We start from the raw sequence: 25383 nt of genomic DNA, 5'->3' as shown, positions 1-25383 counted from the left end.
ACTGGGAGGGGGCTGCTCATGCGGACCCTATTCACTTATTACACATAGAAAAAAGGTGGGGAAGCATATAACCTTTTCTTATCTGTGTATCTGACCTGTGTATCACTTTCCATGCTACTTTTGAATGACCTCTCTTGTTTAGAAGCAAGATAGTTCCACTAGGGAGAAATGGCTACGTTACAAAATTACTATTACTATTACAGTGTCATTAATGAACATGTCACTTTACAGAGTAACTGAGAAAAATACAGGTCTGTAAGGAGCATACAGCCTAAATGCTGATAGTAGAGGAGGTAACAAACGGAAAAGGAGATAATGAAAAGAGGGAAGGAATGGGAAGGGCAATGGAGGAGAGCTGTTCTTGTGGTTGCAAGCATGACTTGTACGCTTTGCTAAGCAGGGTCTGCCCTGGTTTGCATTTGAATGGGAGACTACATGTGAGCACTGTAGAATATTCCCCTTAGGGGATGGGGCTGCTCTGGGAAGAGCACCGACATGCTTGTCTGCAGAAGGTTCCAGGTTCCCTCCCTGGCAGCAACTCCAAGATAGAGCTGAGAGATACTCCTGCCTGCAGCCTTGGAGAAGCGGTTGCCAGTCTGTGTACAGTACTGAGCTAGATGGACCAATGGTCTGGCTTGGTATATGGCAGCTTCCTATGTCCCTATGGATGGACATGAACAACTGCAGAAACACATATTTTGCTTTTGATTGCTGCTACTTTCTGTAACAATACAGTTATTTAACAGCAAGATGCTATATAGACCATTAAGGAGACCTGATCATTGTCCCTCGCAAGGGCTTAGAGTCTGCCTCTCACAGGTATGATGAGGAAAAGGGAGAGGAAAGGGATTCATATAGCAATAGTGCCACTTCTAAGAGAGAGCCTGGATTCCAGTTTGAAATGCAAATGTAGAGAACGGTTTTGGAGAACTATGGACCACATTACATGTTTTATCTTTTCATTGCTGACAGGTCTTGGAGTTATCATAATCCTCCTTGCCACTATGGTCACCTCCATTACTGGCTTATCAACTTCTGCAATAGCAACTAATGGTTTTGTCCGCGGAGGTAAAATATTTAGGATGCTTTCCCTCCACCCGCCCCAGTGATCTCTCATTCATATATAGACTCCTCTTTATTTTCTTATTATTAGAAAAGTCATGGGTTCATTACCCTAAAATACAGCATAGACAGTGGACTGTAGACCAAAAAGGAAATCAGAAGGTGAGTCCTTGTGAGCTGATAAAATCAACAGTATTAGTTATTTATAGTTGATACATCCCCTTCTTGTGAATCACAATGTCCAGTTCAGCTCATGAAGTTCAGCTGGTCCTATCTGAGAGTGATGGAGAAATGGAATCAACTCCCTTTTGAAGGTTCTTCTGTTCTTTTACTATTTAATAACAAAAATTAACCCTATTCAGAACATTGCAGATGGTGCTTCCTTGACTGGATTGGATACTAAGAACTTCATCCTTCTGCTCTTAAACGTTTGAGGGCTACTGAAAGCCATGGGATGCATTAACTTGTTTCTCACTTTATTAATACTTATCTATACAAAATTTTGGTTATCAAGTCTTCGGAGGACACGGGCAGTTAGTTATGGAGTGCATCACTGATGTGCCCAGGGCCGTCCAGGTATTTTCTTTATCTTAACAGCAAGTATTTACAGATCCAGTCAGCCTGTGTTCTCCTCCATGCATGATGATGGATTCTTCTTAGAGGATTTTAGCACTAATGATCTGGTCAAGGTATCTGGGTCAAACATTTGTTTTGGGATTTTTTCAGGTCTTGGAATCGTAGTTATTTTCCTGAGTGTGGTAGTTACAGCTTTAACATGTATTTCCATGTCTGCCATATGTACAAATGGAGTGGTAAGAGGCGGTGAGTAAATTACTTGTCTGAACGGAGAATACACATGTCTGTGCAAAATGATAACTGTCCTGACCCAGATAAAACAAATTTGTAAAACCAAAGGTACATTATAACAAGGACTGCTCCAAGCCATGGGAGATGACTTGGGTGGGAGGAAGAGGAGGAGGCACCCATCTTAGAAGGCAGGATTAACATTAAGGGTGGATTCACACATAATGCGGAACCTCAGGCTCCACCCCCAGCCTGAGATATGGAGGGGACCTGAAGCTGGCACTACAGATGATGGATCGCATATCCCAGTCTGTTGGAAGTAGCCAAGTTGAGCCAGAGTCATGCTACCTGGCCAGGCCTCCCAGTGAGGCCCTGGATGCTATTGCTGCTTGCCTTGCACCATTTCGCAGCCATTGGTCCTGATCGCAAAGGGCTCACTTGGAATAAATCAGAGGTTCACGAAGAGCATAGATTCAGACATAATACACACCTCAGTGGGAGCAGAGCTTGGCTTGTCAAGCCAACTTCAAATCTTGGTTGTACATCTTGGTTTGAAGCCCCGAGTGAACCTCAGGTTCCTGCTCTGGCATGAGTTCAGACAGTCACGGGCAAGTTGGTTATCGACTTTGCAAGGAGGTTCCGTGTCATGTGTGAACCTGCCCTAAATGTTAAACGATTAGTTTAGCCCAGAGAAAAGAAAAGAAGATAGAATAGCTAATGGAGGCGAGATAATTTCAAGTACATGCTTTAAGTGTGTGAGAGGAGTGTGTAATGCCTGTCCCTGCAAATGCAGCCTCTGAATTGGCCAGACCTTGAGGTCATTCACACAATCAAATGCTGCATTCTACCCAGGTATGGGGGCTGTGTGTGCTCCCAATTTTTGGTTGTGTGGAAGCTAGGTAGGGGGGAAACCTGGGTAGCTTTTCCTCCTACCTTGCTTCCACACTATCACTTCTACTCAGGTTTTCCTCTTACCCTGCTTCTACACAGGTGAAAAATGGGAGCACATACAGCTCCCAAACCTGGGTAGAACACAGTTTTTGATTGTGTGGATTACCTCCTTGTATAAATATTAGCAATACTAACCTGACCTCCTGTCCTTCCCCAGGCAACCAACATTGTGCCTGCTGTCCTTCCAGCTCCAGTTCCCCATGGCTTCCAGCTTCTCCAAATCCTTCAAGCCCTGGATTTAGATATAGCCACACTCAATCTCAGCTGGGTCCTAACAAGTGGCATCTGTGATCTTTGTGTACTAGGGTACCTTTACCCAAAAGGCTCACAATTTTGCACAAGATGCTGCCTTCAGCTTTAGCATTTCTTCTTATGTGTTTCAAGAAAGTTGTGGTTTTAATTGCTGAATTTTGCAGCTGTTTAACTGGGTTTTCACAGGATACTGTGATCTGAATTAGGTTGGGGAAAGCAGATGATATTATAGCCGATTCCTGTATGCTTATTTGGAAATGCATCCCATAGAGTTCTGTAGGACTTGTTTCCTAGGACTTGTTAGAAAAGGCCCATAACCGACTGCAGATGGGGAGTGCAGTCATTTTGGAGGGAAGAGGGGAGCTGAAAGGAGCTCTCCCTCATCGCCCGCACATCAGTGTTGCTAAAAGGGGGAACTTTCCCCTCATCCCTCTACCACCCTCCCCACTGCAGCTGCCAGGAGAAGCCGATGGGATGGAGCATACTGCCGCCCCTCCCACTGGCTAAGCTTATTTGCAGGCTGCTTCCCACATCCAGATCTTCGGAGTAAGTCAGGGTTGGGCCAGAATTTGCTGCCGGTAGGCAATTTGCCCCTTAGGCAGGTGCTTACTCGGCCTATCCCTTAATCCGCCCCTGGTGATCCCATGCACAGGTGCACCATAGTTACACACTCTGCAACTCTACAAGGAATCTGGGGTTCCTCTCAGAGTTCCCTCTAGCAGGGATTCTCAGATGCTGTTCACTACAACTCCCAGCAGCCCCAGCTGCAGTGGCCTTTGGCAGGGGGTTATGGGAGTTGTAGTCAACAGCATCTGGGAATTGCTGTTAGAGGGAACACTGGTCCCTCTTGGATCACATGTTGCAGCTGCTTGGGCCAGCAAGCTGTCTTGGCCCAGGGGCATAGGGAGCTTGCCAGCAGCCCAGAGACAGGCTCCAGCCGGTGGCTCCTCCCCTCACCACTGTGCCCACACACTGGCCACACCCCCTGCATCTGATGTCAGGTGCAGGGGGTGTGGCCTGTACCCCGAAGGAGGGGGCGTGTTGCCCCTCTCCTGCTCCTTCCCAGCTGGCAAGCAAAGGACCAGCTTGGTGCTTGTCCTCTCCCTCGCTCTGTACTGGCTGCTCCCAGCCAACGAGGGCTTTGCTTGCTGGCTGGGTGTGGGAGGAGGACAAGAGGGCGCCCTGGGAGAGTGGGCAACGTGGCATCCCCAACCCCAGCGGCCCAGGGACATTTGCCTGCCCCCCCCCCCGCCCAGTGGTGGCCATGCTCTTGGCCTGATCTTTTCATCTGTGTAAAAGGACACCTTTGCTGTGTTGACAGGTGGAGCTTATTACCTCATCTCCCGAAGTTTAGGACCTGAGTTTGGTGGCTCCATTGGTCTGATCTTTGCCTTTGCCAATGCTGTGGCAGTAGCCATGTATGTTGTAGGATTTGCAGAAACAGTTGTGGAGCTCCTCAAGGTAAGTACGGTCCTTTGCACATGGTTAAGCTGGGGGACCTTGGTTAATAACTTTTTTATGCATTATGGTTATAGGTCTAATCGTGATGTTAAGTAGCAACCTTATCTGTGAATTAGAACTCTCTAAATGTATCATAAATTCTAATTTATAAGCTTTGATTTCACTTCTGCCAGGAAATGTTTCTTACAGTGCCGTAAGACTTTCAAAATTACTAAAGGGAATTAGGATTCTAATTAGCCAACCAATAACCTTGACGACTGAGGCCCGAGCAGCATATGAAATGTGAAACTCAGGGCTCATTACCCATGGAATGTGAAGAATCCATCTTTAGTCATTCCCTTCTATTTTATGTGGTTGCCAGCGCTATCTTGCAGAAACTATATTCTTAATCGTTTCTTTCTCACTGTGTTTTTTTTCCAGAGCAGTAATGCAATAATGGTGGATGAATCCAATGACATCAGGATAATAGGTGCCATAACAGTAGTGGTTCTTTTGGGTATTTCTGTGGCTGGTATGGAATGGGAAGCAAAGGTAAAATATAAAACTAAAATAAGTGTTTAGAGAAAATGAATACACAAAAGGACGTTTTACTGCCGCTAGAAGCCAATGAGGTTTGCTGCGTAAAGGATTAACCTTGGATTTGGGAATCTACTTTCACTTCATTTTTACTTGGGTATGGTAGAAAATATACATGAAGAAAGAAAAATGTGCACACGTTTTATGGTGTCTGTGTGTGTTTTGTACTCAGGAATGTGAACTTCCTAATGAAATTAGAGTTTCCCCTTCTCTGAATGTTTTTAAGAAGGATCTGAAAACATAACTGTTCAGCCAGGCTTTTAGTTTATAGTTTTAAAGCTTTGGGTTTTAGAGTTTTTATTTGTATTTTAAATTATTTAATCATATTAATGTTTTAAAAGTTGCTTTTAGATTGTTAACTGCCCAGGGACATTTTGTATGGGGCGGTATAGAAATGTATTAAATAAATAAATAAACTTGAATAGAAAAGGTGAAGGAAGAATAGTAGACAAGTTTCTGGAAGAAGCATGTTCTAATTCTGTCACTGCTACATACATACCTATGATGTAGCCTTGGGACAAATAAGTGTTAATCAGTCGTTCGCTTCTGTGAAATGGGACGGCAAAGCTTCTGGAGTATTAAAAAGCAATCTTCAAAGTTTCTTACAAACTTCCCTATAAGCCAGGGCTGTACTTTGGCTGTCTATGGACTACAACTCCCATCATCCCTAACCACAGTGAACAATAGTCAAAGTTGCTGGGAGCAGCAGCCCAACATCTGCAGAAGGACCAAAGTTTTGCAGCTCTGCTTTAAGCATTGTTTTGTATCTGAGACTTGAAAAGGTAATTTGCATACCTGGTTGATGAAAAATTCTCCTGCCCAAATATACCGATTTCTATATGAAAGTTGAGGCTCAACCATTTGGCCTTGATCTGATCTACTGTAGATCAGACTAACTTTAGATAATTTTAGGCCAGACTAACACTGCACTTGTGCAAACATATTGCACACTGCTGGTGTAAGGATGTTGCACTGGCCGGAACTGTAAGGAGCTTGTTTTCCAGGCTAGCGTTGTACTGGTGCAAACACAGTGCAAGCACAGTGGTGCAAACTGTGTGCTTGCACAAGATAGTGTGCCTCCTCTTGTGAAATATTTTCTCATATGTTTTGCAGGGAACTTTTACACAAGAGCACAACTGTGAACATCTCTGTGACTTCATGCAGCTGGGCAGCTCTCTTGCACTCGTATAACTTTGTTCCTTGCACACGCACAGTGTTAGACTGGATGTCATCCAGTGCCTGTTACTAGCCTTAGTTTTAACAGTATCTAATACACATGAGCTAACCTTTGTGGTTATCAAACCAGCCAGCCAAGAATCTTAATGCCCTAATTCTGGAAAAAAAAACTTGTGATTCCTACTGAAATCAGTGAAACAAGTTGCTCACAAATTAATTGAAGTTTTACTGGCTTCGTTGGGATTTAGATGTGACCAATTTTTCATGTTGCCCAACATTTGAAAAAAACCACAGTATTATTAAAACACTTTTAAATAACACAATTATAAATTGTGAAGGCTCAAATGAAGTCAATTACTAATATTTTTTTTTAAAACCGTTACAGGCCCAAGTTATTCTTTTAATTATCCTTCTTATTGCTATTGTAAATTTCTTCATTGGGACTGTCATTCCAAGCAGCCATGAAAAGAGAGCAAGAGGCTTTTTCAATTATCAAGGCAAGTGTTTGTCGTTCCCCTCAGTCCTACAGATAAGCAGATAAGTGATTACAGTAACTAGTTCATGGCTTACTATAAGGTGCAGAATCTTATGCAAACCAAATGTGGCAGGTACATATTGTCATCCTGCTTATCCCTTTAATCCCATTGAAACAGACCTCCTTGTTTTTTTATTGTTGGGGTGTTATATTGATTTTATTGTTTTTAAATTTGTTTTAATATTTTGTAAGCTGCTTTGTTATTTGCACTGCCACGGACTGACGAAGTTCAAGCTTACAAGGACAGCATAAGAGCTCTGTCCTCACAAGAATCTAACTGTGCATGAGATTTGCCTCATAAATGCAGTGCTTGGTATGGTGCTTTTGGTTAATCTGTTCTTTGATCCAGGCCAGCTTTTGCATGGGGCTTCAGTTATTTGTATTCCAGTCCTGGAGTAGAGGCAGGGCTAACAAACAGCCAGCAGGAAGAGCCCTGAAAAGCAGTCTGCATTTGCCTCTGTGTGCTTAATATGCTAACTTGGCAAAGAGGCACCTTTTAACATGGTGATTCTCTTTATTTAGCAGGGGGAGAGTAACTGGCCCTATCCACCCCCAGCACAGTACCTCCAGTGACTGTTGCTGGTGTCAATCTTATGTTTCTTTTTAGATTGTGAGCCCTTTGGGGACAGGAATCCATCTTATTTATTTATTATTTCTCTGTGTAAACTGCCCTGAGCCATTTTTGGAAGGGCGGTATAGAAATTGAATGAATGATTGAATGAATGAAAAAAAAAAGGCAGTGGAGTAGAATCAGGAATATTAATAGCTTAATGAAATAGATATTATATCTATTTCATTAAGCTATTAATATTCCTGATTCCAGGAATAGATATAATATCTATTTCATTAAGCTATTAATATTCCTGATTCCACTCCACTGCCTTGTCCTTGCATACCACAACGCTTTCCTCTGTGGATGCTACACTTGGGAAGTTGAGAAAGGAAAAACCATTTTTGCTTCCCTCCCATCCCCTCCAAAAGCCTTTTCACATCCAGGAATATGTCAGTTATTCCATGGATTCTTCCATGCTTATCCCTGCTTATCCCTTCAATCCCATTGAAACAGACCTCCTTGTTTTATTGTTGGGTTATTATATTTATTTTTAATATATGACTCCACCAATCTGTAAGATCTACTTGGCAAGCTATTTTAAATGCTACCTGACTGCAACATTCAGCCACTGTATTGTATGAGTGTATAGATGTCTGTACATTCAGTTTTTTATGAGAATTACCATACCTGCATTCATTTATAAAGTTAATCTGGGTACAGGCCCCTCAAATGCATCAATCATCATCATCATCTATTTGATTGCAGATAGGAAATGCATTGTTGTGCCTGTGTAATATGTGAATAACTGTACTGGTGTACAGGTCTGTACCTGTGTATATTGTACACACATTGTATGAGTGTTGAATATAACGTGTAAATAGGGCAGTTAAACATTCTTGGTCGTGTTCCTCTAGGGGTGCTCTCCAAGATGGAGAGCAGGAGAGAGCTCTGTGAGATAGAAAATATCCATCCTCAGAGATAATTTTTTTAGTAGTATGGCCTCAGAATTTCATCCATTTTTCTCCTTTCTTTTGCAGCTTCAATTTTTGCAGAAAACTTTGGGCCAGGCTTCAGAGGCGAGGAAGGATTTTTCTCGGTGTTTGCGATTTTCTTCCCAGCAGCCACTGGCATTCTTGCTGGGGCCAATATCTCTGGAGACCTAGAGGTGTGTGTATTTCAAATCGCAGTAAACATATGTATCATTATACTACAAGATTGCCAAAATAAAAAGCAAGCTTTTTAGTTAAGGCAGTTTTCTTTAAAACAATACAATTATTATTACTATCAACATTTATCTAATTATAGAGCACCTAAAATACGCTAGGTGTTTCCTGATTGCTAAAAGGAACTGAATTTGAAATAGGAAGTTGGATTCAAATAACAGAAAAAGGAAGGGAATACTAGTCACTAGTACTGTGAAATAATTTGCACATTTCTATAGTATTTTTGTAGTTCTATTTCTGTTTGCACAAGTGCTTGCACATGTTCTTGAAAAATCTGAAGAACATCTTTGGATGTAGTTGTGCAATGTTCTATCGCATGGTGTAAAACTTTCATACTTTACCTTCTACGTGAGGAAGGTATCGTTGGATCTAACCCATTGGTTTCGTTAACTAAGTTCTGCACTGGCATTTTGATGAAGCAACTAACTACACAGAGCAGCTTTAACTAAATTTGTCGTCCTGAAACAGACTATGAAATTTAAAAGACCACTTCAATAACTTTAGTTGCAAAGTATTAATGGGCCCATTATCAGGGTATTTCACACAGAAATGAGCTACATAATTCCTATTACCACAGCTTTGCTAATTCATAAAAACTGTACTTGTATGGAACTCAAATTGACAATAGAGTGAGGAGAAGGGAAGTCTCTAAAGAGGGCTGGTGGTTAGTCTTAACAGGATAATCAAGCCTTTCACTTTCCCTTTGTCCTTCATTCACATGGTTCTACATGGTGATGCCCCCACAAGATTATCTGCATGCCAATCTTGTTCAAACCCCGGCACTTGTCAAGATTATAGTTCATCAGAAAAAAGAGACCAAAACGTCAATTGGTGCAAATACAAACCTAATTCAGACATTGTGCTGTATGAGTGTATAGATGTAGGTACACCTGTACATGTAGTTGTGTGAATGACTGTACATGTGTTCATTTTAAAAGTGAACCTGGATACAGGCCCTTCAAATGCATGGTTCAGATAGGAACTGTACTACTGTACCTGCATTCAACATAACATGCGAATGACTGTACCTGTATACAGATCTGTACGTGTATACACTGTACACTTGTTGTACGAGTGTTGAACATAACCTGTGAATGGGCCTCTAGTGTGGAAGAGTAGCTGTTGGTAACAAAATAATATTTATTGAAGGGTCCCAATGTGTTCCAAGCAGTGGCTCTTCATCGGAGTACTACTACATGAAAAAACATATGAATGGTAAATATACCCCTTAGCATGAATATACTGAACATGAGACCCTCCAATAAATATTCTTCCATTACCAGCATCTACTCTCCTGCACTATATTCTGCACCAGTAGACCTTTTAGTCTCTTGTTTCTTCCGTTTCATCTTTGGTGCTGCCCTACATTTTTCCATGTGCCTTCACTGTATACAGGAAGACTGTGTACAGGCAAGGCGCCTCTCCTTAAAGGAGAGCTAGACTTCACACCAGAGGGCCGCCCCTTTAAGACTGATCTTCTCCAAGCAAGGAGGCGGAGCCAAGCAGGGGGTGGGCTGAGCTCAGAGGTATTTAAGAGCTCATTTGGTCTCTGACTGCCATTGGACCAATGTGTCCCATGGACCTGTCTATGCAGCTGGATGGGCCTGGACAGCATCCTTCTCCTCAGGTATTCTAGCCAAGAACGGTGTTCTAAACATAGTTCTTTTTATCTGCATGGGACTCATTTGGGAGTTGTACTTCCAAGCCTTTGCATTAGATTATGAACGAGGTAGATTTATGGTCACCTGTTGACACGACTCCAGAAGCCGAAGTCCACATTTATAAATACAGCATTCATATAACCTTTGTAGTAAAGTCAGGTTGTGAGTAATGATGACTGGTGGGACAAAACTCCATGGGGAATTCTAAAAGGTTGTTCACATGAACCAAGTTGGGTTGGGCTGCGGGGGGAGACAGGATCCTACCCACCTTCCTCCAGATGACAGGAGCCTCTTTGGGGCTTTGCTGCTCACACACCCACACAACCAGCACGGCAGCAGACTCTTGTAATGGGATTGGGAGGAGGAAGTCCTCCCATATCCCACAGTGCTCTGCACAGATAGTGCCACAGTGCTCCTCTCCCTGGCCTTGCTTTCTACAGCACTCTGTGGCCACCAGCACCTCTGGCAGCTGTTTTATGAGCCACAGTGCTGCACCCGACCAAAAAGTGAAGTTAGTAGGACGGGCTTGGTTTTCCGCTTACCTCACTTTTTGTCTGGGTAGCAGATCTAGGCTACCTGGGTCTGGAGCAGCTGGATCAGGAGTCCTCCCAGTGGCCCAGATGACATGGACTGCTTGGGTTAACTTTCTTCTAACCAAGCAGCTTGTGTCATGAGAATGACCTCTAAATGTCATTTGACACAACTACATTTTAGAGTTTTGCAAAGGCAGCTTTTTAGGGATGTTTCACAGCCACCTAATGGTGCAGTGGGGAAATGACTTGAATAGCAAGCCAGAGGTTGCCAGTTCGAATTCCCTCTGGTATGTTATGGGAAACTCCTATATTGGGCAGCAGCAATATAGGAAGGTGCTGAAAGGCATCATCTCATACTGCATGGAGATGGCAATGGTGAACCCCTCCTATATTCTACCAAAGAAAAACCACAGGGATCTGTGGTCGCCAGGAGTTGACATCGACTCGATGGCACACTTTACCTTTACCTTTACGTAATCTACAATGGATTACCATTTACCTATGATGCAATAAGCACACAGCGTTTGTATGGATTTTATGATTTCTATGAAATTCATCCTGTGCAGTGAACCAAGCCAGGGGGTGGGGGGAGTGTAGCACTGCGTAAAAGTATCAGATTGCCTATACAATTTCAAGATTATGGCCACACTGCCATGAGGACTAGAAATAAGACCTTAAAAAGTTGAATGAGATTCTCATTAATTATGTACCATATCTGTGTATGAAAATGTAGAGGATAAACAACTGTGCCCTGAGATAAAGCACATGCATTTCTCTGTGTTAAGCAAAATAATTCATTACACTCTTTGTTCTTGGGATATTACAGGATCCACAAGGAGCTATACCCAAAGGAACAATGTTGGCTATTTTGATTACAACTGTTGCTTATGTAGGTGTAGGAATCTGTGTAGGTGAGTTGGAGACATATGTTTGCAATAAAGACTGTTGTCATAATGAATACAGTTAAGCGAGTTTAAAGCCCTGTGCTCAGATCAGCATTTATCATCCTCATTATTTTTTGATCTTGTGGATTTGCTACATAGTGGAGACAGATGTATATTCGTAACTAAAAACACAGACGGAAACAAACCATCCCCATTTGGCACTGAGTAAAATAAGTTTGACTGCGAATTTACAAATAAGCAAAGGGATTCCTTTTATAGGAAAAATTCCAGAGTCAAACAATTCCAGAGTCAACCATGTGATCTCAGACTGTACAGACCGCTTCCTCCAGAGCTTAGCGCATGGAAAACTACTAGAGCCATTAATAGGAAAAATACTGCAGTACAGCTGCAAAGGACCCATTCCCCTTCAGGTGGTTTCTTTGCCATCCTGCTGCAATTAAGTAATATACATATGTGAGCAAATTGATAGACCAGACAAAACAGTTTTTTCTCTTTTGCTCGTAGCCTAATCACTATGTTTGGAATCAGGCAATGGTTTCCCCCCAGGTAAAAATGAATGGCTACTAGGAACATAGGAAGCTGCCATATACTGAGTCAGACCATTGGTCTATCTAGCTCAGTATTGTCTTCACAGACTGGCAGCAGCTTCTTCAAGGTTGCTGGCCGGAATCTCTCTCAGCCCTATCTTGGAGATGCTGCCAGGCAGGGAACTTGAAACCTTCTTCTCTTCCCAGAGCAGCTCCATCCACTGAGGGAATATCTTACAGTGCTCACACTTCTAGCCTCCCATTCATATGCAACTAGGGCAGACCCTGCTTAGCTAAGGGGACAAGTCATGCTTGCTACCCCAAGACCAGCTCTCCTAGGATCATAAGAAGCTGCCTTATGCCGAGTCAGACCATTGGCCCATCTAAATCCGTCCTGTCTACATTGACTAGCAGCAGGTCTCCCCCAACTTTCAGACGAGCATCTTTTCCAGATCTACCTGAGATGCCAGGAATTGAACTGGAGACTTTCTGCAAGCAAAAGCAGATGTTCTACCACTGAGCTATGGCCCCATTCCCTAAGGGGGAATCTCTCACAGCAGACCATGCTCACATGTAGACCCCCATCCAAAGGCAAGCCCAGGTGGGTCCTGCTTAGCAAAGGGTACAAGTCATGCTCGCTACTGCAAGATCAGCTCTGCACTCCAGGGACAGACAAATTTGTAGGCTGCCATGCACAAACCCACACCCAGTGACTTGTCCCATCCTGTATTACAGATTCCTTGGAGTCTGGGAATTGACAAAGGCAGTTGAGCCAGGCAGAGTTCAGCCCACAAGGCATGGCTTAGGCAGCAAGGCAAGATTCAGGCAACAAGGTGAAGTACAGGCAGCAAGTCAAGGTTTAAGTAGCAGGCTGGGTAGCACCATGAACAGAGCCATGGGGCATGCTCACTATCAACAGCAGGCAGAGGCAGACAGTGCCCTGAAATGCCCTTAAGCCCAGTCAGCCTCTGCTAGGCTCCACCTCCCTGCTGAGAGAATAACCTACTGAAGTAGGGGCATAGCCACCGTTGGGTGACCAGGTTCAAAGAATCCAGGGCACCGCCCCTCAGGGGCCACGCTTCGTGGCCCCAACACGCCCCCTGCGTCTGACATCAGACGCGGCGGGGCTGGTTTAGCTCCCGAGCAGGGCCGCGCAGCCCCATTTGGGAGTTAAATGGCCAGGAGCAGATCTTCTCTGCCTTAAAGGCAGGGAAGAGCCACTCCTAGCCACGCTGTGAATGCAGTGCTGGCCTGAATCTAACTCCCAAATGGGGCCACATGTCCCCATGTGGGAGCCAGACCACGCTCCCCGCATCTGACATCAGACACGGGGGCATGGCTAACCCCTGCATCTGACGTCAGATGTAGGGGTTGGGGCGAGTGGGGCCGCAGCAGTAGCTGGACACGGGCCACTGCTGGTCTGGCCCCGCTACTGTACTAAAAGGGTAGCCTCCTGGCTTGAAGCATGGCATTCCTGCTCCTCTCTAGTTGAAAAAATGCTGGGACCTATTATAGATACATTGAAGGGTTCGGATGCGGAATGTTTGGCTTATCTTCTTGCCGACGTGTCTCCACATGTCAGTTGTCAAGTTGCCACTTTTGCTTTACTTTCTTTTAAAATCAGGGGGGAAATTCATAGCTGCCATGCTCTGTCCAAAATTGTAGCATTGGTTTTAGTTTAAGTAGGCTGTTGAAGTAATTCTCTGGTATGCTGAGTTCTTTCTTGTTTCTCTTTTATGTTCTGTTTTATGTTATACCTTGGCATGTAATGTTATGACCAGTGGTCATAACGATAAAAACTTATTACTTATTTATTTACTTACTCTAGTTGAGCCTCCTGGTGCTGATGCACAGACATTGAGGCTATTTCCACGACCAGGAGAAAGTGAGCTAAGGGAACCTAGCCCAGTTTCTCCTGGTCGTGTGCAGCAATGGGAACGGCTCCGGGCAGAAAACCTCCCTAAGTGCCCCTCCCCTTAAACGAGGTTAGCGGAGCAGGTTTGGGAAGTGTGTGTGCTCCCAATTTTCGGTAGTGTGGAAGCAAGGTTAGAGGAAAACCTGGGTAGAAGTGATTGTGTGGGAGCAAGGTAGGAGCAAAATCTACCCAGGTTTTCTTCCTACCTTGCTTCCACACAATTATGTCCTCCAAGGTTTTCAACCTACTTTGCTTCCACACAACCAAATATTGGGAGCACACACAGCGCTCAAACTTGAGTAGCACACAGTTTTCAATTGTGTGAATGGCCTCATGTTTTTTCATATTGCAAAAGTTAAGAAATAAAGAGAAAATCAGTCCTTGAGGATACGGGATGAAGCTATTCAAAGAACCCCCACTACAAACGCCTTTCAAAGTTAAATAAGCCCTGTGTGGATCAAGCATTGGCCAATGGCTGACTTCATAAAGGTTCTAGGTTGTTAAATGTACTGTAGGCCAAGCACAATGCCTGGAGCAGTAATGGCATCACCGTAATGAATAGCAGCATTATCTGGGATCCGAAAGAACCCCCACCACCCGAAGACAGAGGCAGAAATGTGCATGAAACATAAGCAAGCTAAGATGCATGTGGCATGGTGAGAATATTTTTCTGTTGTCACAAGGAAGAGGAATAATAATATGCTGTTGTTTTCACAGCTGCTTGCGTCGTACGCGATGCTACTGGGAATCTCAATGATACAGTTGTAGCCGGGATGAATTGCAACGGATCATCTGCTTGTGCCCTAGGCTATGATTTCTCCAGCTGTACAACCCAGCCATGTGGTTATGGGCTGATGAATAATTTCCAGGTTCAAAAGAGCTCTAATTATGCAATTTGTGTAATCATATGTGTGCTGTACAAGTGAGCAGAGCATGCCCTCTGTATAAATAACACAGACTAACACACACACAAGCATGCAGCAGTGTGTGTATCAGCTGATATTTTAATAACTGTAGTAACAATCCAGCTTAGATATATGACCTGATATGAAAGGCAATCTGTCGTACATAAGCCATAGTAATTAACACACCCCCAGCCAGTTATTTTCATGCCTCCCAAAAGGTCAAGGAACGAGACTCTAGTCAATCTTTTGCTGGCTGGGTGAAGTTGTATATTTGCTCTGATGAGCATAGCCTAATGGAGAAAGTGTCAGGGATAAACCACACATTATGGTAAATGCATAATTAAGGCCTGCTTAAGATGAGAAACTTTTTCTGCTTCACAGAAAGCAGCCTTGGCAGGGGTGTATGGGTGGGTGATCTATATCCAGTGTACACAGAGGGAAGTTAACTTTTCTCCCCTGTACTGTTTTCCCGCCAAAAATTGCCCTCACCAAACTGTGAGGCGCTTAGGGGCAATCATTGGAGCATTCTATACAGCTTCCTGTAGGCACTGTAAGCACTGTGGGAGTTGCTGAAAATTGTGAAAGAATGCTCTTGCAGAAACGCTGCCCTTGTGCAAATGGAGCTGTGCAATCTCTGGCCATGGTTTCTAATGGCTGTACATCGTGCAACTGTGTGCATGCAATTCCAGCATTTCTGCAAAGGCACTCGTGTGCAATTGTGTGAACGCATTTTTAAAGAGCACACAGTAGCAGTGCTATCATCGAGCATGGGAAGCAATACAAAATGTCAGCCACTATATTTAACTACTTTTTTGGCTCTCCACTTTATGGGATAAACATGCCAAAGAGAACCAGGACTGGTCTGTGCTTTGTACAGGTAAGTGCTTCAGGGACATCAGAGAAATTGCTGATGGAAACTTTCCATAACTATAGTACACACCATCATTTGATCTCTATAGAATAAAGACCAGATCCAAGATTGTTACACATGTGAACTTCTCTTTGTACAATTTGGAAGATCAGTTTCCTTTCTTTAAAAAGGTAATTAACTTGCTTCTTGAAAGAGCTTAATGACACTATTTGCAAAAGAAATAAAAATTGTGCCTTTGGCTTTGGTGGGAACAGTACATGACTCAATTACAGAGTCGCCTTCTCCATTACAAAGTAAGCTGTTTTCCTGACAGAAGAAGTAATTTGCTGTGCGGAATACAGACTTGTTGAGAAGGTTGGAATGAGTGATATTAAAAGAGAGAGGCATAATAATATGGCAGTGGTTCTTCTTTCTCAGTGCAGCAAAGAGGAGGGATTTGTCAATTCAGCGTGTGCCCTTCGGTACATAAGCTTCATGACTCTTGTCTTGTATTTCCCCCTCAAAGGTTATGAGCATGGTTTCTGGATTCGGCCCCTTAATCACTGCAGGAATATTTTCTGCTACTCTTTCATCAGCGCTCGCTTCGCTTGTCAGTGCACCCAAGGTTTTCCAGGTATAAGCAAAGGCACATTATTCTTTGTCCTATATTTTCATCTAACCCTGTAATTTGTTAAACTATACATAAGTTGACAAGCAGAGAGTTATGTTTGACCAACAAAATGACAGATTCTCCCCTCTGAGAGAGATGACCCAGAAGAGAGTACGGATTGATTGATTGCATTGCATAGCATTTTTATACTGCCTTCTTGCCTTGACTAAGGCACTCAAAGTGTTTTATTATTAATCAAACTTATATACCGCCCAAACATTTGTCTCTGGGCAGTTAACATAAAACAATTAAAATACATATAAAAGTTAAAAACAAATCAACAGTTTAAAATCAACCATAAAATTAAAACAGACAATTTTAAAAAGCTGAGAAAGCTTGGGCGAAAAGGTGGTTTTTTTCAGGTGTTTTTTAAAAATTGCCAGAGATGGGTAGGATCGTATCTCAGCAGGGAGTGCATTCCACAATCTCGGGGCAGTGACAGAGAAGGCCTGTCTCCATATAGCCACCAAACGAGTTGGCGGTAACTGGAAACGGAACTCCTCAGATGACCTCAATGGGTGGTGGGGCTCGTAGTGAAGAAGATGCTCTCTTAAATACCCAGGGCCTAAGCCGTTTAGGGCTTTATAAGTTATAACTAGCACTTTGTATTTACAATCTTAAAAAACAAGCACACAAGTTACTTCAGATTCATAAAGCATCGCTGTCTCAAAGGCCATTGGTGGTCTTCTCAGAAAATGAGGACAAGAACTCCCTGGACTGGGAGTCTCTTTCCTTTCTGTCTTCTCAGGGCACACAGATCTTTCAGTACTTCATGGAAGACTGGGAGAGGGGAGGGACTGCTCCAACAATCCTCACAGGCCATTGTTGGTCTCTATGGGAGCTGGTGTTATGCACATCTCTGGCCTGGTGCCTCCTTTCTTGCCTTCCTCTCAGGGCACATGGGTTTTTCAGTAGTCCTGGGAAGGTGCTGTGTCGTGTTGTTATGAATGTGTTGTGTTGCTACACAACTCCAAAAGGCACTTCACACAATCGTTAATTAATGATGGCAACATTCAGAAGAGCTTTGACTCTTGCCTGATTTAATGTTCTTCCTACAGCGGTATTAGACGGGGAATATAAGGGGGAAACGGATATAGCTTGCTTATGCCCTTGTAGTACCAAAGCTATTGACACAACTGCACATGTTTTACTTTATTGTTCATTTTATAAGGATATCTGCAATAGTATTATTTCTCCACTTTTAGTAAAATATCCCGGCCATACTGATATATGTTTTATCTTCAACTTTTGTTGTCCGATGATTTGATTTCCTTAAATGTGGCTAAATTTTGTTTTGTCGCTTGTAAAATTGGTAAAAAGATACTTGATGTAGGTATCCCCTTTTCCAGTCTATGTATGATGATTACCTTATGGTGTTATTTAGCCAGCTGATGACCATAATAAAGGAATCTGAACCCAGTACCCAGCTTGTACTCTGTACGCTCCTGATTTTCAACTGTGTGCTAGCAAAAACTTAAATAGGAGAAGTGGGGAGTGATCATCTGTGAGATGGGAGCTGGGTAGGTCAGCTTTTCCTCCTACCTCATTAAAATGCTGGGTAAAAATGCTGGGTGGGATGGTGCCATCCTACTCAGCTCCTGTCTCACAGACATTCACTCCCTGCTCCTCCTACCTAGATTTTTGCTAGCACATTATCGGAAATCCAGAGCACACACAGCTCCTAAAGCTGGGTAGGATGCTGGTCCTACCCAATTAACGACTGTGTGAACTGCCTTCTAGTGCTTCCTTCTTACCTGCAACACTCTAACAGCTGGCTAAATCAATAAAGCTATTATTGCAAGGAGCAGTATGCTTCTATGATTCTACGATTATGCATAGCAGGTGGCAAAAGGGCTCCCATTGCTGATTCAGCACCTTGGACAGGTGTCCCATCTATCCAACAGGCAAGCCAGTTTCAGGGTTATGATAAGGAACTCTGGTAATTGATGCAAGGAACACCACCACCACCCGGCTTCCTTCTGGGATGTAAATGAGAGCCAATTTTTATGTTTCCAGAACTCTGTTGTTTTGCCATTTCTGAATGGTCTCATCCCATGCTTGAAAAAGGGGGACCATGTGAGAGGAAGGGATGATTACTACTCCAACCAGTCCATAGAAGTGTGGTGCTGGATAGTGTAGTAACCACGTCATCCACCCCCTCACTTCATGTTTTAAATGCAACCAGAGCAATATGGGATGAGATCACTCAGAAGCAACCATACCAACAACGTAAAGTAAGAGTAGCCTCATAGTAATGCCTTCATTTGCTATCTTGTTCTTTTGTTACAGTAGAAACAGCCTCTCTGAACTAAGTTCTGCTCTTTCAACAGGCTCTTTGCAAGGACAACATCTACAAAGCACTCCATTTTTTTGCCAAAGGATATGGGAAAAACAACGAGCCAATCAGAGGATATGTCCTTACTTTTGTCATAGCCATGGCCTTTATTTTAATTGGTGTGTACATCACAATTAGCATTTTTCACCTATTGCTTTTATTTCTAGTTTCACACACACACACACACACACACACAACCACCCCCAAACCCCTCACACCAACTTTTAAGGTATTATGTTTCAACAAAGGGGTTCCAAATGCTAAGACAAACATTTTAAACAAATTACCACCATACTGAAATGCAGTGAAAGATATAGAAAGGAGAGGATTCACTTTTGTTGCAGTTCATTATAAATGCTTCTTCTTTGAAATGAGAAATGCTTGAGATTAGTCTGCTGAAGTCACGTGCTAGATTTGGAGGGCTAACAGCAGTTTGGGAGATGATGCAATAAGTGACAATATTATGGCCATTGATCACCTTTTAGCAAAGTACCAGAGAATTTGCTCAAGATTTTTTTAAAGCCCCACCCCCCAAACCCTTCATGCATATATTTTCTGAATATATGTCTGAATGTATGGTTCTTCAATGTGGTCTCTGTCTTTTTCACCTATGGGCTTTGCACGTGTGCAGAGACCACATCAGGAATCTTCCAAGCTTCATTGCCCTCTCTCATTTTGGCGGGAACCCTGCCCTCACGCCTTATGTGCCTCTCCCGGAGTTCCCACAGTCTTTCATTGTCTGCCATTCGGTGGACTTCATCAGACTTCTTCTGAGCTTCCTACAAAAAACAACACTTCTTCTCAGGTTATTTCCTCTCTCTCTCTCTACTTAATTCTTATTTATTTACCTTGTTTATTCATTTTCTCTTTATTCGGTTAGTTCTTGCTATCTTGTTTGTGTTTTCATTTCTACACACACACAATCTCTCCCCTGTTTTCCTCTCTCTGCCCAGACAAGATAGAAAGAACCTCTATTTGACCTCAGCATCTGGCTAGCAAGGTCACATTTTAAAAGTGTGTTAGCTGCAGAGCAAAACTGCCCACATCAGACGGCCACAGTAAATGTTTATTTTGCCTGGGTGAGGCCCACATGGTTGAATCCTGTGTCCACTGTTTAAAATTCATGAAGCAGGTGCACAGGAACTGAGCTTCCAGACTCAGGGCATCTCTGTGGGAACAAGCTTTGCAATCCTCTCAGACATTGGCTTTGTCTGGTTCAGTTTCCATGACCCGGGCCGTTTAAAGGATCGGAGCCTCAATCCTTGCAAGGGGACCAAGCCCAGCTGCCACCACAATCACCTAAGATCCAAACTGCTTCAGTACCAATTTAGCCGACACTCCCCACTCTGCTGCACATATGGAGTGGGAGTGAAGTTTCCACCAAAGCCCTAGAGAGAGCAATGATGCTTGGAAGATTCCCAATGTGGTCTCTGCGCATGCGCAAAGCCCATAGGTGGAAAAGGACAGAGGACCACAAGAAGAACCAAAGTTGCAGGAAAGCAACCTGTTTTAATGAAGGTCATGTCCAAAAGGGTTTTATCTAGTACAAGGGTGGGCATTAGGTGGCTTGGGAGCTACTGATAGCTCTCGGCTTATCTGAAGTTGCTCTCCAGATGGTCTTGCTTCTCCCTCCCTTCCCTTCTGATCAATACTGCAGAAATGATTGGCAGGCTGAGTTGGTTTTTGTCCTGCCTCAATCAGGAGCTGTGTACTGCTGCTGGGTAGGATGAACCTCTTCTACCCAGCTGCTGCTTCCCACACAAGCTCTTCCTCCCGCTCTGACCTTGGTTTTAAGTTGCAGGCAATTAGTCTACAGGAGTGCACTCAGCTCCTGATTTAGGGTAGGAATTTCTATGGAGGAATTTCTATTTAGGGTAGCAATTCAGGGTAGGAATACCCATGTGAACAAGCCTCCTGCCTCACACAATACCAAATTGGCTTGTACTGGTTGATGGGCAGAAACATCATAATAAAGGCACCAGCGTTTGGAGAAAGTTGAGCTAGGAAAAGTGGGGAACTAGTTCAGTCTTAAGAGAAATGTACCGTGAGAGAAAAGCCTCCATCTAATTTCAAATAAACAAAGTTGGAATAGTAGGGGATCTAGGTAGATAAGACCAACTGGAACACAACTTCCAAGAGAGGCAGTATTTCCATGATCTGAAGAGGAAGAGGAACCAAGCCGTCAGCTTCCACAGAGTAGAACAAGAGTGCTCAAGCAAGCTTCTTTCTTTTAAAGATTTTGTTTGATGTCAAAGTCACTCAGCATCTACAGTTACCTGAAGTAGCATGCATATGCCTTGTTCAGAACCTTAAGAAATCAAGCAGTTTTGCCTGTCAAGGCATTCTCCCCAGAGATTTCAGTGCAACATATAGTCTAGTTTTTGGTTAGATTAATCAAAGGCCAACTGTTCCAAATGATTAGCACAGTGAATTCTACCTGCCTTCATAACAGGCTCACAGCACTGATCCCTGAGAGATTTCACTACAATCTTCCTTGTTTGATCATCGCTTATTGAATCTTGCGATGTTAAACTTTGCATCTGGTGTCCTATTCTGAAAACATTGTGCTTTGTCACTCTACAAAGAAACTTTTTTGGTTTTGGTGCATACCAGGCCTACTTCTCTCCTGAGGAGCCCTAAGAAAAATTCTTGGCAATCCTTTTGCATTTAAGAAATGCCTTGCATGTCCAATTAACTTTAGACAAAATACTTCGGCACAGATGCAAAGTTAAATTATGATGTGGTTACTCAATAAGCTCACTCATGTGGTTATAATTAGGGATGGGTAGGACAGTACCCCAGTTTGGGAACTGTGCGCACTCCCGTTTTGTGAGTGTGTGCAAGTGGAAAAGCAAGACTGAAGGGAGAAGAAGTTATCATTTGGGAGAGAGGAACTGGGTGTGATGGTGATTCTGCTACCTTTGTAAAGTGCTGGGTATGAGAGCTAGGTAGGAGGGTGCCATCCAACTCAGCTTCTCTCTCCCAGATGATCACTTCTCCCCCCACCCTCCTCCTACCTTGCTTCTGCCCTCACACACAATCTCAAAACAGGAGTGTGCCCAGCTCCTGAACTAGGATAGGACACTTGTCCTACCCTAATTATAATCATGTGAACGAAGCTAATGAGGTGAGTCTCATGATCAGTGAGACCCGCCTTGAGATGGTTAGTGGGGAGAGTGGGCTTAGCCCACTCTCCCTGCACACGAGCAGGCTGCAGCCTTGGGCGGCCGGATTGTCCACCCACATGACTGTCGGCTCCATCACGGAGCCATCAGGAGCTGTGTGCCGCCAGAAGTTCCAGGATGCCCCGCCCGAGTGCGCGGTGCATGCTGGAGAGACCCCCGAGCCTGGGAGGCTGCTTTTATGTGTTGCTGTGGCGTGGAGCCACACTGCAGCAACACACGATTGTAATGCCCAGGTTAGAGGAGCGCTCACTCCACTAACCTGGGCTTAGGGGAGGGCTCCATAAGCGAGTTATGCGCTTGAGAGCAACCAGGTTCACCTGCGAGCCCGGTGGTTCTCACGGTCTCCAGAAAGCAGGCTAGGCTCCCTTAGCCTAGGGTTGTCAAATAACCCTTTTGAACACTTCTCAAGAAGCATGCAGGAACAATGGATTGGATCCAACCATGAGTGGAAAGGGGAGATAACATTCATTCTGTTCTGTGAGCTCTTGTACCAAGGGGTGTTGGAAGACTTTGTGCGATGTAGCACCATAATGTGTCAGGGTTGCATTACAGTAAGAGAAATGAGGCTACAGATGTATGAACCAGAACAACTTCTCTGGATTTGGGCATCACTTTTCTCATTAGGTCGAAAACAGCCCCATGATAGGAAGAGGCTTTTTTTCCTAGTGGAAAGCCATCCTTGGATTCAAGCCATTTTATATATTTACAATGAAAGTTATTCATTTTAACATAATGGGGGAAAATAAGCTTTAGAAAATCATATGGTGGATGTATCCAAATACTGTTTCCACCTCTAATAATGAACTGACTCCCATCACATACCTGTGCAGCTAAAATTAACTTTTTGATTCTTCCCTGCAGCTGAACTGAATACCATTGCTCCCATCATCTCCAACTTCTTCTTGGCTTCGTATGCACTTATCAATTTCTCCTGTTTTCACGCATCATATGCAAAATCTCCAGGTAGTTTTTCATTTCCTCAGTAGAGCAGATATAAGTTAGCTCTTTCTCTAAATCATTTGTGCTGAGGGAAGAAAGTGGTACCAGACTGTTAAGACTGGCTGACATCCTGACTAATGCATTGTGCACGTGCTAGGAAGATGCATCCGTGCTGCAGAGAACTTTCCTAACTGCGCAGCAATTGAGTGTGCAGTGGATGTAGGAGATTTCAGTGATCTGCTCCACCTCCAGAAGTGCTCTGTGTCACCTGAAAACAAGCATCCCTCAGGGACATATTTTCATGTGGCACAGAACACTTCTGGAGGCAGAGCAGATTGTTGAAATTCGATTTCCTCCACTGTGTGCACGGGGCTCACTGGTAGTGGGGAAGTTCTTCACAGCATGAACATGTCTTCTTGGCCCAACCATGCTGCATTAGGTACACAAGAAGCTGCCTTATACAGAGGCAGACCATAGGTCCATCTTAGCTCAGTATTATCTACACTGACTGGAAGAAGCTTCTACAAGGTTTTCCCAGCCCTACTTGGGGATGCCAGGGGTTGAACTTGAGACCTCCTGCATGTAAAGCAAATGCTCTACCAATGAGCTATGGCCCCATCCCCAAAAGTGGCATACATAGGTCTCCCATCCAGGCACTGACCACACCAAGACCTGCTTAGGTGGCTGTATTGTGTACCCTTAGACCAGGACTGCTCAGCTTCAGCTCTCCTGCAGATGTTGGCTTACAATTCGCATAATCCCTGGCTATTGGCCACTGTAGCTGGGGATTATGGGAGCTGTAGTTCAAAAACAGCTGGGGGGGGGGCTAGGTTGAGCAGGCTTGCCTTAGATTATGTCAGGATGTCAGCCACTAAAATTGCGATACAAAAATGTATTGTTGGCCATACCACTTACTGCAATTGTCCTATAAAATAATTTGTAGATGCCTTCAGTGTGTCAGTAACCTGGATCTATGGGGTAGATATCTCAGGATACCAGAGCTTTATTTTATGTATTATTTATTTATAAAATGTATTAGACACTTTTCTTCCCAAAAGCTGCCCCAGGCAACATACAATTAATCACAGCTTAAAAATAAGAATCACAGCTTTAGCTTCTTCCTGACACGTCTCTATTGAATAAAATGCTCAAGACAAAATAGCCTGTATTATCTTAGAGCTTAGCTAAGACTGAAAGAGACTGTACTAGTTTAGTGGTAAAGTACATGCTATGCATGGAAAATGTCCCAGGTTTCATCCCTGGTGACTCCAGGTGGGACAGGGAAAGACCCTTGTCTGAAACCTCAGAGAGCTCCTCCCAGAAAGTGCAGATAATCCTGACTTAAAATGGACCAAGGATCTGGTTCAATATAAGGCAGCTTAATACGTTCAGTCTGATTTGATAAATGACCTGCCTTTTAAATTAATTACATTTATACAATTTGCATAATAGAAAGCTTCAGGATTGGCACCTTTTTGAGTTATTGCAGGAGATGTGCAGTAATATAATAATGATAACTTAATAAGGAAAAGCCGCCTCTCTTGTTAGAAGGAAAAACCACCTTCTTTCAGATTTTCTTTTTCATTTTTTATCTCCGGGAATGAAACAAAATCACTGCAACTAAAAGTAGCCTCCAGAAATAAATACGCCTGCTCTTAACTCGCAGCCCCACCACTTCAAATTGGCCCCTACTGATCAATCAAGTAAAGCATTATTTGATTACCCCACAGATTAAAGCTTGCAGCTCTACTTCACCCATAGCAGAGGCAACATCCTTTTGCTGCCAATGGCTCATTGCACCACATGGAGAGATTTATTTCAACTGAGGAGAAGCAGCCCTCTTATTTCCAGCATGGAAGAAACCACAGTGGTGGCATAAATATATATATTAACTCTGTTCCCATCAGTTTTCCTGCTGCTGCCTGATCAAAGGGCAGGTCTTAAAAAGACGTACCCTAATTATCTGCAGAGCTGAACAATTGCAGATCAGAACCATACTGGCAGGGACTTCAGTACCAATTACTGTATGCACTTTGTATGTGTGTATAGGTTAGGATATTGTGATTACTTAAGGACTGGATTAGTTCCAGACAAAGCAATGCCTATTTCTCCCTTGTTATTCTTTTCCTTTAGCTATTTTGTCCATATCAATTCAATTACCCCCCCCCCCACACACACACACACAAATTCTGCAAAGCAGGACATGCCATTCCATTGTTATCAGGAAGATCTGTTCCATTCTTATATTAGGATGATCCATGTTAGGGTTGCTGAGTAAGGTTTGAAGCGGCCTTATACAGAGTCAGACCCTTGGGTCCATCTAGCTCAGTACTATCTGCACTGACCCAGAGGTGTAGCCACCATT

The 25383-nt window shown here is 43.5% G+C and overlaps 1 protein-coding gene across 2 annotated transcripts in view; it reads left to right on the top strand.

The window, feature by feature from the left end:
- Positions 1-25383, top strand: part of SLC12A1 (solute carrier family 12 member 1) — a 71290-nt gene that overhangs the window by 11552 nt on the left and 34355 nt on the right. Inside the window, exons 5-15 of one of the 2 annotated variants that reach the window (XM_053273213.1) lie at positions 973-1068; positions 1789-1884; positions 4391-4530; positions 4951-5061; positions 6668-6779; positions 8408-8535; positions 11614-11698; positions 14852-15003; positions 16416-16523; positions 18890-19013; positions 22941-23042. In XM_053273213.1, the coding sequence (XP_053129188.1) occupies positions 973-1068; positions 1789-1884; positions 4391-4530; positions 4951-5061; positions 6668-6779; positions 8408-8535; positions 11614-11698; positions 14852-15003; positions 16416-16523; positions 18890-19013; positions 22941-23042 (1254 nt within the window). The remainder of the gene's footprint in view (positions 1-972; positions 1069-1788; positions 1885-4390; positions 4531-4950; positions 5062-6667; positions 6780-8407; positions 8536-11613; positions 11699-14851; positions 15004-16415; positions 16524-18889; positions 19014-22940; positions 23043-25383) is intronic. The other variant, XM_053273214.1, reaches the window with a different exon arrangement.

Source organism: Hemicordylus capensis, chromosome 10, assembly GCF_027244095.1.
Source record: "Hemicordylus capensis ecotype Gifberg chromosome 10, rHemCap1.1.pri, whole genome shotgun sequence".
NCBI classification, from domain to species: Eukaryota; Metazoa; Chordata; class Lepidosauria; order Squamata; family Cordylidae; genus Hemicordylus; species Hemicordylus capensis.
The sequence above is the reverse complement of the archived record's forward strand: the minus strand, read 5'-3'. Positions and strand labels throughout refer to the sequence as shown.